This window comes from Onychostoma macrolepis, chromosome 23 (assembly GCF_012432095.1).
Source record: "Onychostoma macrolepis isolate SWU-2019 chromosome 23, ASM1243209v1, whole genome shotgun sequence".
In the NCBI taxonomy this organism is placed as follows: domain Eukaryota; kingdom Metazoa; phylum Chordata; class Actinopteri; order Cypriniformes; family Cyprinidae; genus Onychostoma; species Onychostoma macrolepis.
This window is the reverse complement of record NC_081177.1, coordinates 470001-487500: the sequence shown is the minus strand read 5'-3', so window position 1 is coordinate 487500 and position 17500 is coordinate 470001. Positions and strand designations below refer to the sequence as shown.

The 17500-nt window shown below is 37.4% G+C and overlaps 2 protein-coding genes across 4 annotated transcripts in view; both read right to left on the bottom strand.

Moving 5' to 3' along the window:
* Positions 1 to 10393, bottom strand: part of cntrob (centrobin, centrosomal BRCA2 interacting protein) — a 25675-nt gene extending 15282 nt beyond the window's left edge. For all 3 annotated transcript variants that reach the window (XM_058763849.1, XM_058763848.1, XM_058763850.1), the window contains exons 1-5: positions 10255 to 10393; positions 7145 to 7345; positions 5605 to 5821; positions 461 to 551; positions 292 to 364 (exon numbers count right to left, since the gene is read on the bottom strand). In XM_058763849.1, coding sequence (XP_058619832.1) covers positions 292 to 364; positions 461 to 551; positions 5605 to 5821; positions 7145 to 7341 — 578 coding nt within the window. In that variant the 5' untranslated portion in view covers positions 7342 to 7345; positions 10255 to 10393. The remainder of the gene's footprint in view (positions 1 to 291; positions 365 to 460; positions 552 to 5604; positions 5822 to 7144; positions 7346 to 10254) is intronic.
* Positions 10394 to 11036: 643 nt separating this feature from the next.
* Positions 11037 to 14870, bottom strand: eif4e2rs1 (eukaryotic translation initiation factor 4E family member 2 related sequence 1). Its single transcript, XM_058762855.1, has 7 exons — positions 14648 to 14870; positions 13770 to 13869; positions 13472 to 13606; positions 13274 to 13378; positions 12468 to 12620; positions 12252 to 12388; positions 11037 to 11272 (listed from the first exon to the last, which is right to left on the bottom strand). The coding sequence occupies exons 1-7, from the start codon at positions 14662 to 14664 to the stop codon at positions 11233 to 11235; spliced, it is 687 nt and encodes a 228-aa protein (XP_058618838.1). The 5' UTR covers positions 14665 to 14870; the 3' UTR covers positions 11037 to 11232.
* Between the last annotated feature and the right edge of the window lie 2630 nt (positions 14871 to 17500).

Here is a 17500-nt window from a genome sequence, read left to right as displayed (position 1 = left end):
ATTATCAATGTTGAATACAGCTGCACAATATCTTTGTGGAAACTGTGATGCGTTTTATTTTTCAGGATTCACAGATGAATAGAAAGTTCAGAAGAACAGCATTTATTTGATATAGAATCCTTTGTAACATTATAAATGTCTTTACTGTCACTTCTGATCAGTTTAATGAGTCCTTGATGAATACGGAGTATCATTAAATGCTTTAGCAGCACAAACTGTGCTTCTGTTGCACCAGTAAACTCTCTGAATATGAAGTGAATTAAGCGACAGCTGTATTTGTGTCTGTTTCACCTGAGCAGGTGTGATGTGGTGTCGCTCTCGTGTGAATCATCCAGGAAGTGCTGTGATGCAGGGGCCAGAAAATCTACAGGGTCAAAGGTGAAAGGTCAGGTGATTTGATCAGCACTAAATACAGTTCAGCAGGTCTATGAAAGCATCTGTGTGTGTGTGTGTGTCTCACCGTGTCTGTCCGCTGATGTCGGTGTGTTTCTCAGTATGGACTGTAAGTGTGTCCTCACATTCTCCATTTCCTCTATGTGCTTCCTGCCACTCTACACACACACACACACACACACAGTAAGAAATCCTGATTAAATTAGGAGTGATTTAAATAAATATCTGACATAATGTGATGATGTGAGAGTCATGACTGCAGCCTGGCATCAGATGCTCAGAGATCAGACTGAGATCAGACTGAGACAGAACTTTTATTAGCAAAACAAATAAAAATACACCATGCTATATGCCTAATACAAAATAATAACAACACAAAGTTTAGGTATACAAAACTGAAGATCAGTAAACGCTGTGAATCCAAATCAATAAGAAACATACGTTTATCAGCAAAACGAATCAAAAGCTTGGAGACACGGCATAACCTAGCCTATTTGATGTAAAATAGAAAATAAATAAATACACAGTTTAAATAAATTAACACTCAGCAAACACTGTGGAACCAAATAAATAAGAAACGAATGTTTGTTTGTTTTTTAAACTTCCAATATCACCTTTAAATACACGGCAGAAGACAAATCCAAAATATTTTTAAAAACAGGTGCTTTTGCATGTCGTTTTGAAACTCTTCTGTCCGTCTCATCTCACTCTTCTTGTCAGCTTCTCCTCACGTGATGAAATCTGATCTGTGATGCGACTGTCGTTCGTTCGATGTGCAATGCAGCCGTGTTGAGTTTTAACTGTAGTGTCTGTTCTCTAACTGAACTAAATGATTTTTATTACTATTAAAAAATCTAAACAACGGTGGGGGCGGTGCCGCGGTGGACAAGTGATGTAACTGGTGTAACTGATGATGTAACTGGCATTTTTCAGATACAGTAGGTTTACTCAACACGTATACATTTATTTAACATCTTTTGTTGGTTAACATTATTGACACAGATAGGTATTTAATTAGGAATGCTGTCCCTTTAAGACGGAAGGCATGCTTGTAATACTGACACACATTCAGTTTTCACTCAGCTGTTTACGTTCACTTAAGCCATAACCGACTGCATTTACGTGAAATACTCTACACGATAGACATTTGGACTGCTGTGTGTGTATTTGAGCGCTGAGAACTGAAGAAGTGGAGCGCGAGAGAGCACTTCTATATCAGCGCGATTCCACCTATCCCGCCTTCACTAACTTTAAAGGTGCCATAGAATGGAAAACTGTATTTACCTTGGCATAGTTGAATAATAACAGTTCTATACATGGAAATGCCATACCGTGAGCCTCAAACACCATTGTTTCCTCCTTCTTATATAAATCTCGTGAATAAAAAGACCACTGAAAAACAGGCGAATCAGAACACAACACCGAGTGTGACGTTACAGTCGGGATCACTAATAGTTACGCCCCCAACATTTGCATAACGTCCACCCATCCATGTTCTCGGCCAGCCATAAGCCGAACCATCAGAAGTTCTGCAGGTATTGTGAGATACCAGATCATGGAAATAAATGTTCTGTTCCAGGCTGTGCAGGGGATGTGAAGTGCAGGGATGGCAGGGCCTGAATTTCGTTTTTTAAACTGGGGGGGAATTCCCCCCTTACATGGGTCACATGGGGGGGATTTAAAGATGGGGGGGGGGGGGGGGGGTTGATAAATTGACACATCGGGGCTAAAATAATCGTCTTCATTTATTTATGTCTACAAATTTTAATGTATGGTTTTTAAAACAGCTTAATTTTTCATGCTCTCCTCCAAATTGACATTAGGAACTGTATTAAAACTATTTATGAATGCCTTTCAGAATCAGTGTATTTCATATATTCCAGTTTAATTACTTTGTTTGTTTTTTTTTTATTATTTTTTATTTTTATTTTATTTTATACAAAACACATCATGATCTCCTTCAAACTGACATTAAGAACTCAACTAATATATGTCACTTAATGTTTCATTATTTTGAGTTGCTTTCAGTTTTATGCCTTCTGAATGAAGGAATGTCTCAGCTTTCTAAGATATGGGCTAATTATTTTTTTCTAATGTTTAATCAAAATTTATGATAAAAAATTAGCCATCCCATTACAGGGTGATATTTGACTCAAAGTGATTTACAGGGGGAATTTTATTTTTATGGCATTTTTCTAACTTTATTTGTTAAATTTTTAAAAATACATATTTATAAGCTTTTTAAAATTTCTAATTAGAATAAGAATAATACGATAATCAATTTAATCAGTATTAACAAAATTAATTTGTACAGAGATGGAGCAGAAGAACACAAAAGTGGCTTGTAGGTGTATTTTCAGACGTTTAATGAGCCTCAGAGTTGGTATGAGTACAATTAAATTTATAAATTCATGTTGAGATTAATATTTTAAATATACAATTTGAATAGGTTATAGAAATATTACATTTGAATAACTGAAAGATACGTCAAAAATTAAACAAATTGCCAGCAGGTGGCGACAAGTCACTGGTTTGATCACTGAATCATTCATTAAATTGATTCGTTCGAACGGCTGATTCATTCAGGAATCAAGGAAGTGACTGTCTTTATGAATGGGTAATTGAATCACTGACTCACTAGATTCGTTTAAAAACGCAGGTTCATTCATAAAGGAGACGCCGCTGTGTTTGAATGGAGATGCGCAGCGGCTCAGCTGTGGCTATGATTCAAACTATTTTCATCGAGGAAATAGAGCAAAATCAGGCAACAGTGTTATAGTCAGACAATGTAAGTTACTTAATATTAACTTCTTGTTTACTGAACTGTTGTATTAAATCAATATCACATTTACAAACTCCCTTACTAATAATTAAATCTGTCACTCTCCTTAGTTCATCGCGATCTCACAAAGTTCCATTATAATCAACAAAGCTCTCTACACTGCATAATGAATCTCTTATTTACATTGTGTCTACTTTGTTCGTTTATGAAAGGATTCATGAGATATGTCCGTTACATTACTCAACTCTGCAAATCTAAAATAAATATTTTTTCATAGTCGCACGCAGTAGCTTGCGGCTCAGAATATTAGAGCGCGTCACACAGCCTTGTGTGAATAAGATCAGAGCGACGCAGGCCGCAGAGAGCACGCCGATGCTGCAGGACTCAGCCACAGTCAGAGCTGCAGCGCTGTTTGTGGAATTAAATTCTAAATTAGAGACTGTTTGAACCAGTGATTTCTTTTTTTGCTGCTGTGAATGTATTTCATAATTTGATCTGAGATTAAGCAAATATTGTGCGGGAATTTCTCGCATTATAAAAGTTAAATTTGCGGGAATGGTTTAAATTATGCGCAATCCCCGCAATCCTGCGCCGAAATTCAAGCCCTGGATGGGTTGGTGTCTGTATTCAGAAAGGCACGGAAAGCAAATAATGTGTTCTAATAAAATAACGCGAGCCACTAAAGGGACATGGTTAGCTGCTTGCTAGCGGTAGCCTGTTACATTACAGTACATAAGATTTCACTTACCACATAAACAGAGTAAGAGATGACTGAGGATGATGGTGAATGATTTACAGATCCTGAGCAACACTCACAAGCATCGGATCTTGTATAATGTGTGGTAAGTACTGCCGCTCCATAGTATAAACAGAGTTCGTGCGATCGCGAATCTCGAAAGTGAAAGTAAAAAGCGATCGTGCATTCGAAAGCAGTTTCAATGCCCCGCATATTAATAGCAGCTCCCTGATGCCCACATCTTATATACAGTATAATTACCCGACGATAGAACTGCAAGAGAAAGTATTGAAATATATATTTTCCTCCCTGTGTTTCCTTCCTGTGAGCTACTGAAATGAGCCGCACTGTGAAACAGCCAATCAGAGCAGAGCTCAACATTATTATTCATGACCCTTCCAAATAAGCCAATAACAGACCGTTTCATTCTAGGGACAAATCCCAGGGTTGTAAATGCACATATAAAACCATTTCTGGAGATGTTTTGCCCTTACCTAAGCCACAAATCTTCTATGTAGATATCAGAGAACAATTTAAAATACTGTATCAATGCATTCTATGGCACCTTTAAGTTAATCGACAACGAATTGTGACTCCCGGGAAACACGGGATGTCTGGTCACTCTATGACTAACCCTTCGGGTGCTGAGGCAATTGGTTCAGATCGCTAGTTCGTGTTTTGGTAGCCTAACCGTCCACTGCGGCTGCCATACTGAGACTAGATATGCGAACGCCCCTCATCCGATTGTAATACAATGACAGGGACGCACATTTTGAAAGACAAGACAGTTAACTTAGCCTATAGGATGTCTTTTGAATGTCCAATAGTCCTCAAATAACATTCTAGTCCCATCTTGTCTTGTTAATGAAGAGGCGGCATATATTTTGTCAGTTTTTATCATCAGATATTCGTTTTAGCTCATCAACCTCGTCTTAGTCACAGAAAAAAGTTTGTTAACGAATATTTTTCGTTGTTGTCTTCATTAGACTGCGATCACAAAGCGATCAGACAGAGATCAGACTGCGATCAGACAGAGATCAGACTGGGATCAGACAGAGATCACACAGGGATCAGACTGCGATCAGATTGAGATCAGACAGAGATCAGACAGAGATCACACAGGGATCACACAGGGATCACACAGGGATCAGACTGCGATCAGATTGAGATCAGACAGAGATCAGACAGCAATCAGACTGAGATCAGACAGAGATCAGACAGAGATCACACAGGGATCACACAGGGATCACACAGGGATCAGACTGCGATCAGATTGAGATCAGACAGAGATCAGACAGAGATCAGACAGCAATCAGACTGAGATCAGACAGAGATCAGACAGAGATCAGACTGGGATCACACAGGGATCACACAGGGATCACACAGGGATCACACAGGGATCAGACTGCGATCAGATTGAGATCAGACAGAGATCAGACAGAGATCAGACTGAGATCAGACAGAGATCAGACTGAGATCAGACTGAGATCAGACAGAGATCAGACTGAGATCAGACAGAGATCAGACAGAGATCAGACAGAGATCAGACAGAGATCAGACTGGGATCAGATTGAGATCAGACAGAGATCAGACAGAGATCAGACTGAGATCAGACAGAGATCAGACTGAGATCAGACTGAGATCAGACTGAGATCAGACTGTGTTTAGACAAATCAGACAGAGATCAGCTCACCGTCAGCTGTGCCGATCTGCTCAGGCTGTTCTGCAGATGAAGGTCCATCTCTCCATCTCCCTCTGACTCCACCCCCTCCACTTCTGAGCCAATCACATCATGCGAGGAGGTGGAGTCCAGGCTTAGGTCCTCCAGCCTATGAGAGAGGAGAGGGGGCGTGGCTGCGGTTGTCCTGACAGCAGTGAGATCAGGAGAGGACAGAGCGAACGACACCTGCCTGACACACAGAGAGAGAGAGAGAGAGAGAGAGAGAGAGAGAGAGAGACAATATAAAGTAAAGGAACTCGAGTCCAGACATTATAGTGATGAACCCTAACTCTTATGATTAAGAAAAGATAACCAAGATAAAATGATTATTGTGCTGCATCCCTTTTTGTGATGACACACTTGCTTCATCTTACACTATAAATCCAGCACATTTACAGCAACAGGTTTTTCATCCCTCAAATTCCAAATATATTTTATACACTTTATATGCAAAAAATATATATATATGTTGAGTATTTGTTTAGTAGTTTTCATTGAAAACAACTAATTATTAAATTTACTATATTTAAATAAATTCAATTCAATTCAAGTTTATTTGTATAAAGCTTTTAACGATACAAATCGTTGCAAAGCAGCTTTATAGAAAATGTAAGTTTCTATTTTAAAGTTTCTACATTATATTTAGTAGTATCTTATCAGTGGTGACTATGCCTAGCTGATGTCGATAAGGCAGAAATGTACAGTACAATTCATGCAGTTAGTTAATGTCATGTAATCAAACAGACGGTGAACACTGTTAACAGCAATGATTATATGTGACCCTGGACCACAAAACCAGTCTTAAGTGTCAATTTTTCGAAATTGAGATTTATACATCATCTGAAAGCTGAATAAATAATCTTTCCATTGATGTATGGTTTGTTAGGATCGGACAATATTTGAAAATCTGGAATCTGAGGGTGCAAAAAAATCTAAATATTGAGAAAATCACCTTTAAAGTTGTTCAAATGAAGTTCTTAGCAATGCATATTACTAATCAAAAATTTTTTTTATATATTTACGGTAATAAATTTAGAAAATATCTTCTTGGAACATAATCTTTACTTAATATCCTAATGATTTTTGGCATAAAAGAAAAATGTATAATTTTGACCCATACAATGTATTGTTGGCTATTGCTACAAATATAGCTGCTGCTTATGACTGCTTCTGTGCTGCAGGGACACGTGGCAATTGAACTTACAGGAAAAATAAATGATACCAAACTAAGTTAAATAAAATATTTTGTAGTGCACTGTAGAAATGAATTACAGCTTAGCTGATCTAATTTATTGTAATCTCTTTTGTTACTTTTATATTATTAAATGTGTATATATTCATTTATTTATTTGTATTTGATTTTTTAATCTTTTTTCACAAAAGTTTATTTATTTAAAGTTCAAGGAATTCCACTATTTTTTTGTTATTGAATAAATGTATGATATGGAAAGTGAGTTAAATACTCGTGACCTCAGTATTGCTGGTGATTATGGTGTTAAAGGATGAGCCTCACCTGGCCGCGTGACCTTTGACCTCCTGCTCTCGGCTGTGCTGTAAGGAGCTGTAGAGACGTGCGGTGACCTGACGAGACGACGACAGCGCTGAGAGAGGAGACGACGGCCAGGAGCGCGTCAGAGCGGGAACACACGACTGATGAAGAAGAGCATCATCATCATCAGCAGCAGCAGCAGCTCGACCCACTGACATCATCTCACTGCACACACACACACACACACACACACAAGAGATGACAGGTGAATCTGATGAATTATTCAATATTTCACCAGAAAAAAATACATCAGCGAAAAATAATTAATTTCCATTTATTTCCATGTACATATGTATATATATATAACAGACATGTGCAGTATTCGATATATCACTATAACATGCCCTAGACATTGTTTGGATTCTATGTTGTTCGGTCACACTTTACATTAGAGCTCCATTAGTTAACATTAGTTAATTCATTAGTTAACAAACTCCCAATGAAAAATTATTCTAAACATTCATTAATCTCAGGTAATTCCAATATTTAATAACACCTTGTTAAAATCAAAAGTTGCAACTGTGTTATTTAATGAACCTGAGCTAACATGAACTAAGAGTTGTGTTTTAAACAAAGATTAATAACTTCTGTAGGAAATGTAGCTATTGCTCATTGTGAATGTTAATGCATTAACTAAGATTAACTAATGAGATCTTACTGTAAAGTGATGGAATTATAATTCTTTTGCACTTTAATCTGTGTAAAATTCTTTAACTTTAGACATTTTTGTGTATTGATTTATTGTATTTAAATGTTCAGTTATTTTTGTTATAAGAAAAACGTTATTAAACCTGTTATACTGTATTATGACAACACTTTTTTGCAAATAAATTTATACCGTGGTAGTACCGTATACCGTGATAAAAGCATTAGCAATTAATCGCAACATGAAAATTTAATACCAGCTTATCCCTAATATATATATATACACAGTCATGGTCAAAAGTATCGGCACCCTTGGTAAATATGATCAAAGAAGACTGTGAAAATTAATCTGCATTGTTAATCCTTTTGATCTTTTATTTTAAAAATTCACAAAAATCTAACCTTTCATTGGATAATAAGAATTTAAAATGTTTTTCTCTAATACACATTGGCCACAATTAACGGCACCCTTTTATTCAATACTTTCTGAAACCTCCATTTGTCAGTTTAACAGCTCTAAATGTTCTTCTGTAATGCCTGATGAGGTTAGAGACACCTGACGAGAGATCAGAGACCATTCCTTCATCCAGAATCACTCCAGACCCTTTAGATTCACAGCTTCTTCTCTTCAGGTCACTCATGTTCTACAGGGTTCAGGTCAGAGGACTGGAATGACCAGCAGAAGCTTGGTTTTGTGCTCAGTGACCCATCTTTGTGTTGTTTTTGAGGTTTGTGTTTGGATTATTGTACGGTTGAAGATCCAAACATGGCCCATTATAAGATTTCTAACAGAGTCAGTCACTTATTGATTTTTTATCTATGGCTGCTAAAAAGCTCATTTTTTAGTTTCATCTGAGCATAGAAGCCAGTCCCATTTGAAGCTCCAGTCGTGTCTGATACTGAATATGCTGGAGTGTGTTTTTGGATGAGCGAGGAGAATGTTTCGTGAAACCCTCCCGAACAACACGTGCTGATGTAGCTGCTGTTTGAGACTCAACTATTTTCTGCAATTCTCCAGCTGTGGTCCTCGGAGAGTCTTTAGCCGCTCAAACTCTCCTTCTCACCGTGCATTAGGACGATATAGACACACGTCCTCTTCCAGGCAGTTTCATAACATTTTCTGTTGATTGGAAATTCTTAATTATTGTCCTGATGGTGGAGATGGGGATTTTCACTGTTCTAGCTCTTTTCTTAAAGCCACTTCACTAATTTGTGAAGCTGAATTATCTTTTGCTGCACATCAGAAATATATTCTTTGTTTTTTCTCATTGTGATGATGATTAAGGGAATTTGGGCTTTGTTTTCCCTCCTATTTATATTTCTGTGAAACAGGAAGCCATGGCTGGATAATATCATGCTCATAATCACCCTGGAGTGCTCAAAATATGAATCAGAATATAGTTCAGAGATATTTTACTCATAAGAATTTCTAGGGGTGACAATAATTGTGTCCAACGTGTATTTGAGAAAAACATTTATTTCATAATGATATTTCCCCCCATTTTAAATTCTTATTATCCAATGAAAGGTTAGATTTTTGTGAATTTTTTTAATAAAAGATCAAAAGGATTAACAATGCAGATTAATTTTCACAGACTTTATTTGCCGATATTTTTGGCCATGACTGTATAAATAACACATAATTCACATATGAACAAAATCTAATTATTATTTCATTACTTCATATGCCACGTGACCCTGCAGCACAGAAGCAGTCATAAGCAGCAGCTATATTTGTAGCAATATCCAACAATACATTGTATGGGTCAAAATTATACATTTTTCTTTTATGCCAAAAATCATTAGGATATTAAGTAAAGATCATGTTCCATGTAGATATTTTGTAAATTTTCTACCATAGATATATCAAAACTTCATTTTTGATTAGTAATATGCATTGCTAAGAACTTCATTTGAACAACTTTAAAGGAGATTTTCTCAATATTTAGATGTTTTTGCACCCTCAGATTCCAGATTTTCAAATAGTTGTATCTCAGCCGAATACATCAATGGAAAGCTTGTTTATTCAGCTTTCAGATGATGCACATTTGTTTTGATTTCGATTATATCCGGTTATTTGACGATGGCAAAAAACTTAAAATAAACCCTCGGTTTCCATGGCAACAGCAGCAGACACACTAAAATGACATTCTTATGCTGAAATATTATATAAAAATAAAACCTGGCGTCGAGTGAACGTCACGAGTGAAGTATTCTGCTCATGTGTAACGTTATCTGGTGTTTAATTACATCACGACGGAATAAAACGCTGTATTTCTGTCAGAAGCGCAGGTTCTCCGTCAGATGAAGAAGCGCTGATCTCGCGCACTGAGAGAGTTTATCTGACACACTGAAGATCTTCACACGCTTCTACAGGCTCGAAATCAAGAGTTTATAGAGTTTATAGAGTTTGATGAGAGTTTGTTTACCGTTCGAGTGTCTCGCGCTGCTTCCCCGCTTCAAATCGCGCCGTGACCGAAGCGGAAACACGTCATCAAAACAACACAAAATAAGGGTATAGAAACGCATACAAAAATAAAATAAAATATTTACATGCAAAGACACTTCATCTAAAACCAATGAGGTGAAGATAATAAAAGCTGTAATTCAGCTGTCAGTATTTTGGACTGAGCTTCAATGACGCCTCGCCTTATATCATTTACTGTATTAATAATTACGGAAAAGTGCGACATTAATATTAATAACGCTATAAAATGCAAAAGAAAGAAAGAAGCTGAAATATGTGTTCATTATATATAATATATAACTGAATAATTTCTTCTTCCTCTAAACAGAAAGAGTCCAGAGGAAACAGCTTTAATCATCATTATTTGGTCAGATTTTTACAGTCGCTTTTACAGAGCAACAAAGCAATAAACCATTTTTTCTGTTAGGAACAGAATTCATTGGATAAATAATAAAAAGACAATTGAATGAGTGTGATTTTATCTTGTTGTTTGTCGTGTGTATTTTCTTGGACACTGTCTTTGTTTACTGGATTTTGCTGCAATCTGAAATAACTGAAGATCTGTATTAATAAAACACCCTTCAATCATTACATTTCTTTTTAAGTATTGTTTATATTTCGCAGCGTTGAGCCTTATAACCAATCACACGTGTTTCCGTCGAGCTCAGGAATGCAATCATACCATATAAATAAAAGATTCATGTCGTAGCTTCAGCCGTACAAACACATACAAATAAACAGGAATTGAACTGAACTGCAGAGAATGTCTTTAATCATGTTCTCACTTCAAACACGCACTGAATCTGCTGTAACGAGTTACTGAGGAATAAACCAGAATGAATGAAACTGAAGGAATGATCCTGGACACACACACACACACACACACACACACACGTGCTGTAAAAGGGAAAGTGTCCATATGAAAATTATTTCCAGGTTTTCACAAAGTGATCTTGGTGTTCCGGAAGCTGGAATTATCCCTGAAACACAAGAAGCACACGAGGATCAGAGACGCTTCCGATCGGCTCAAATAAAACACTGTAATTCTGTCAATAAAACAACTTGAACATGTACAGTAAACCTCAATTAATGTTCAAAACATGTTAGTTATAGCAAGAAAATATAACTTCTGAGGCATTTTGATAAATATTTTCACCTGATCTCAATTAATGTATACTGGAACGAAAGAAGTAGGAACATAATTATATTACATCAGAAGGCTGATATCTGAGTGTTGATTATTATATCTGAAAACAAATAGCAGTTGAATTTAATAGTTAGTAGTTTTTAATAGTCTTAACTTTTAATATTATAGTAATTAACCAAGTGGTAATTGTGAGTTTTATCTCACAAGTGAGACTTTTTTTCTTGCAATTCTGGAAAAAATTTCACTTTTTAATTTTATTGTCAATTTTTGTGAGAACACAGTCAAAACTGTGTTGTAAGCTCACATTTACTGTTGTGATTTTATTTTTTTGTATTCTGTGGTTTTTCTATAGTTCCCTGTACGGTTTACAGCATCCTTCAGAAAAGCTGATCTGTGACCCTGCAGCACAGAAGCAGTCATGAGCAGCACAGATACATTGTATGGGTCAAAATTATACATTTTTCTTTTATGCCAAAAATCATTAGGATATTAAGTAAAGATCATGTTCCATGAAGATATTTTGTAAATTTCTTACCGTAAATATATCAAAACTTCATTTTTGATTAGTAATATGCATTGCTAAGAACTTCATTTGAACAACTTTAAAGGTGATTTTCTCAATATTTAGATTTTTTTGCTCCCTCAGATTCCAGATTCTCAAATATTGTCCGATCCTAACAAACCATACGTCAATGGAAAGACTACTATTGATAAATCTCAATCTCGAGATCCAGGGTCACAGGTATCTCCACATGAATGTATCCGGACTGAGATCAGAAGCGAGTCTGTGAATGGAGTCAAATGAGACGCACTTGAGGCTGTCGTTGTGTGTCTTGTACTCCATGATGGTGTTTGGTGGCAGGTTGAGCACGCGCCGCAGCGTGTCCCGTATCCGTGAAGTGGTCACCTGATCGTTGGCTGTTTTATTCCAGATGGACAGAATATCCTCCTGCGGACACACACTCGAGTCAGACTCACACGGACAGTGAAGCGAGACAGAATGATGATTTCTGATCTGCTATGCGCACCTGGAAGCGGATGGACACCACGACTCCGCAGATCTCCTCGCCCACCATGAACTGCTCGCCCAGCATGGCCAGGATGATGTTCTCCCAGAAACGAGACGCCAGACCCTTCCTCAGCCGGATGATCCACTTCCCTCCGTTCTTATTGGCCTCGTCCTGATTCAGACACACAACACAAACTCATCTCAGACCAAAACCACACTGATGCTCACACACACGAGGTTTGTTTGATTCTCATCAAAGCAAATCAATCTGAGCCCGTTTCAGTCATTAGAACCCTACAGAACAATTCAGAGTAAAGTATAATGCACATGAGTTTTAGATCATTTACACGGTGCTTATGTCTGTATGTTTCTGTTGTGTTGATGTCCATGTTTAAGCTGCAGCCAAAGACAAACTCCCACATGTGGACAATCAAAGCTACTGAGTAAAGTTTGCAATCTGGGGCTGTTTCTAGGGATGCACGATATTATGGGACTGATATCGGAATCGGCCGATAACGGCTTTAAATGTAAATATCAGCATCGGCCTGATATGAAATATTATGCCGATATATCTTGCTGATAAGAGGAATAACTCACATGTGCTCAGGGTGTGTAGTGATTAGATCACGTCAGCAGTGTGGCAAAGTTTAGTCATCAGTTATGGATCGCTGTATTTAATCTGTGAAAGCACACACAGAGTGATGCGTTCGGTGTGTGATAGAGTAAACAGTAATAGCCTCCCCCGGGTCCTACCGCTCGTGGTTTTAGGGGGCGCTGTTGGCCTACTTCTAATTAAATTAAACACACACACACACACACACTCACCTCCCACATGGGTTTGATTCCCTCTTTGAAGAGGTGGAAGTCGCTGTGTCCTGTCAGGTCTCCGGGTCGCACCAGGTGACTGTAGAACTTCCAGAACTGCTCCACCTGGAGGAACGACACACACACACACAGTCACACACACAGTCACACACACACAGATCTGGATCAGAACTGAAGCTCAGAAGGAGAGTGTCGGACCGACGCCACCGTCCCCATCTGTCTGATGTTCTGCTCGTAGCTCTGTGTGTTTGCTGGTCTGCTGGGGGTCCGGCGCGAATACCAGAACGTGTAGTTATACTGCAGTGGGTGCTCGCCTGCATCGGGGGTCACCATCTGACACACACACACACACACACACACGCGTGTGAGGCCTTCATCATGACATTAATGCATCATTCTGTGTGTGTGTGTGTGTGTGTGAGTGTTTCTGAGTGAGTGAGTGAGTGAGTGAGTGAGTGTGTGTGTCTGTGTGTGTGTCAGTGTGTGTGTCAGGCACCTTGCGTCTGATGTTGTTGTTGTTGTTGTTTATTGATCCTCCGTCGCTCTCACTACTGTCCTTCATCTCCTCATGGTCACCAGAGTCTTCCTCCTGCAAACTATAAATACAACATTTACTGTTAATAAATCAGCATTTTATGGCGTTCAGACTGAAACATTATTAAAAAAAGATTTAATAACCTTAATCAAATGTAATGGTTTTATAGAAAATAAATAATACAAATTTATATTTTTAAAGGCTACAATTAGATGTTGATTTGATATAGTGATGCTAGTGTCTATATATATATATATATATATATATATATATATATGTGTGTGTGTATGTGTGTGTGTGTGTGTGTGTTCAGATGCAAAAGCCTCTAAGTGCCGTGTGAAATAACTGAACATAAACATAGGAGCCTGAGAAAAATGCTAATTTTAGAAGAAAATTTCAGACTTAAGAGGCTTTTTCATCTGAAAACACACACACACACACACACACACACGTAACGTCCTTTACAAAAATTGACCATGATTTTACTACAAATAAAACCAAGAAATCATTATAGTTAAACCAAGGTAACCACAAATCACCCATGGTTTTGCTACACTAACCATAGTTTAATCATGATATTGTAGTAAAACTGTAGTTATATAAATGGCAATAAATGCGCTAAAAAACATGGTTACTACACTTTTACTACAATAAAACCATGGATAATTTTCGTAAGGGGTATATATAACTAGGCTATATATACACTGATCATGATTTTATATACTAAATCTACTTATACTATAAATTAATTGTCAATTTTGTGAATCTGTAAACTGCAAATGTTTATATGTTCATAAATTCAGATGATTGGTTTAATTAGCCGTTAGCTGCTAACTTACTGTTCAAACTGATTCATTCCGCTTCGTCTTCCTTCCTTCTTCTTATAAACGCTTTTATATAACGTTAGCTGCGATATAATATTTGTAACAACAATAACGATATAATACAATCAGATGATAATATTTTTAATTCAAAGAGTAGAGAACAAACTCAACTGAATGCTACCCTGAAGCAACCGCTCTAACTGCGCATGCGCGACACTGACACACACGGCGCGCGGGAGAGGACAAACAGCAGAGCGAGACGAAACGCGTTTAACTGACGCTGCACGAGAACGATGTAAACATAAATAATCAAAAAAATATATATATATATATATATTTACATAGAGGTTTACAGAATACATATGCATGTATATGTACATAAATGTACACATACATGCTTATAAAAAGTAAATTCAAGAAAATAACAAAAAGAAGAAATAAAATAAGCTAGTAAACTGTTAATAAAAATAAACAAAAAGAAGTATTTCCAGACATAAGTGGTTTAAGGAAAGGGCCTCTATACTGTGAAGAGTGTTTCTGTGCCGTCAGCAGCACTGAGCTCCAGAAACAGGAAGTGTGCTGGTGACTTCCTGTCCGTGTGACCTGTATTGTTGTTCAGGTCAGTGTGCTGATAGAGTGACGGATCTGTGTGTTTATCACCTTATCAACTTTACACTAACTTTATTAACATGATTAAGTGTGAGATTATACAGCTGCTGCTCAAAAGAGCCAGAGACAGGGTTTATTATTTGAAGGTCAAAGGTCAAATATGGCACACACATCTCTCTCTGTCTCAGCGGAAGCTTTTAATCCTGGTTTGTAGGGAAAACAAACTTTCCTCCGCGTGAGTCAACAGAGTGACAGACAGCAGCTGAGAAAACAGAGAGAATCATGGGAAATATCCTGCTGTGTTTGATCACATACAGCGACACTCAAACATCTGCAATAATAATAAGAGTCTCTTCTGCTCACCGAGGCGGCATTTATTTGATTAAACACAGTAAAAACAGTCAAATATTATTCTAATGTAAAGCAGCTGTTTTCTATGTGAATATGTGTTAAACTGTAATATATTTCTGTGATGCACAGCTGTATTTTCAGCATCATTACTGCAGTCTTCAGCGTCACATGATCTTCAGAAATCATAATAATATGCTAGATGACTAGAAAGTTAAACAAAACAGTATTTATTTGAAATAGAAATCTTTTGTAACATTATAAATGTGTTTACTGGCACGTTTGGTCACTTTAATGCATCCCTGATGAATAAAAGTATGAATTCTTTATTTATAAAAACAGCTATATTACAGTAAGATGATGTTTGTCTGGTGATTGTGTGTCGCTGCAGTGTGGTGTGTGTCCAGCAGAGGTCAGGCTCTCCATTCATTAGTTAAATGCTGATGAAAGCTGATTCTAATGACTGACTGGAGACGGATCTGCTGCTAAACACACAGCATTCATGAAGAAACACCGTCAGATTACTGACACACACAGGTTTATTCTGATTCTCTCCTGAAAACATGTGAAAATGTGTTTGTTTTCTGTCTGGTAAACAGAGTGATAAAAAGAGAAATCCGAAATCCTTCAACTCTTAACATGACAATAAAATCAAACATGAATTATGAATCTGAATTCAGATTTCTGTTCTGGAATTTTATGAAAATTGGTGCATATTTAACTACACTGTAAAAAGTGATAAGTTGACTTAACTTAATAAAAATTGAGGAAACCCGTTGCCTTAAAATTATTAAGTGAATAATCATTTTTAATAAAAAGTTAGACAATTCACTTAAATATTTTTTTTAAATTATCATTTACTTAAAAAATTTAAGGCAACAGGTTTCCTCAATTTTAAAGTTAAGTCAACTTATCACTTTTTACAGTGTAGACAGTGCCTTATTTGCATATTTAAACATTTCAGAAAAACATTTGCAACAATGTTTGGAATTCTTAATATAATAAATCAGCTGAAGAGATATGATACTGTATGATATGAACTGGAATTAGTTTCATCTTTACTCTGTTATCTGTAGTTTCTCGCCTTAAAAATATTTTATCACTGAAGCTGCTGGAAGAGTTCACATGAGCTCACTAAAACAATAATTACAAATCATAAAACAGTGGTGCTGGCGCCTAAAACACACACACACACACACACACTCACACACACACACACACACACACACACACTCACACACACACACACACACACACACACACACACACACACACACACACAGCTATATGTGTTATATGTAAAGCTCAAATACTGATGCTCAAAGCACTGAACTGTCTGTCTGTGTGTGTGTGTGTGTGTGTGTGTGTGTGTGTGTGTGTGTGTGTGTGTGTGTGTGTGTGTGTGTGTGTGTGTGTGTGTGTGTGTGTGTGTGTGTGTGTGTGTGTGTGTGTGTGTGTGTGTGTGTGTGTGTGTGTGTGTGTCTGTGTGTGTGTGTGTGTGTGTGTGTGTGTGTGTGTGTCTCATATAGACAAACACACACACACTCACAGCAGATAAGAATTCGGCTCTGCTCATGTTTTCATTCCAGTAATATTGTTTTAATTTCAGAAGCGGGTTTTGGCCAGAGAGCATTGTGGGTGGAGAGGGGGGTTGTGGGTAAAATGCCTGTCTGGTTTCTATCAGAAGTCTCGTTTTTCACTCATCCGTCTCTCTCTCTGGTTTTCTCAAATCCCTCCGTTCCAGCACAAATTCCTGCCAGATGTGGGCAGTGATGGATCAGAGGACTGACGGAATAAACCACAGCACACACACACACACACACACACACACACACACAGATCTTCAGGAAGTGGAGATATGCCACAGGAAGTGCTCACTGGACTGACCCTTCATGAGTGTCAGAGAGCATC

Excerpts from the sequence above, each read along its gene's own strand:
- eif4e2rs1 (XM_058762855.1), bottom strand. Across the intron at positions 12,621-13,273 it reads GAATCAAACCCATGTGGGAG|GACGAGGCCAATAAGAACGG; the intron begins GTGAGTGTGTGT and ends TGTCTGAATCAG. Across the intron at positions 12,389-12,467 it reads TGGTGTCCATCCGCTTCCAG|GAGGATATTCTGTCCATCTG; the intron begins GTGCGCATAGCA and ends GTGTGTCCGCAG.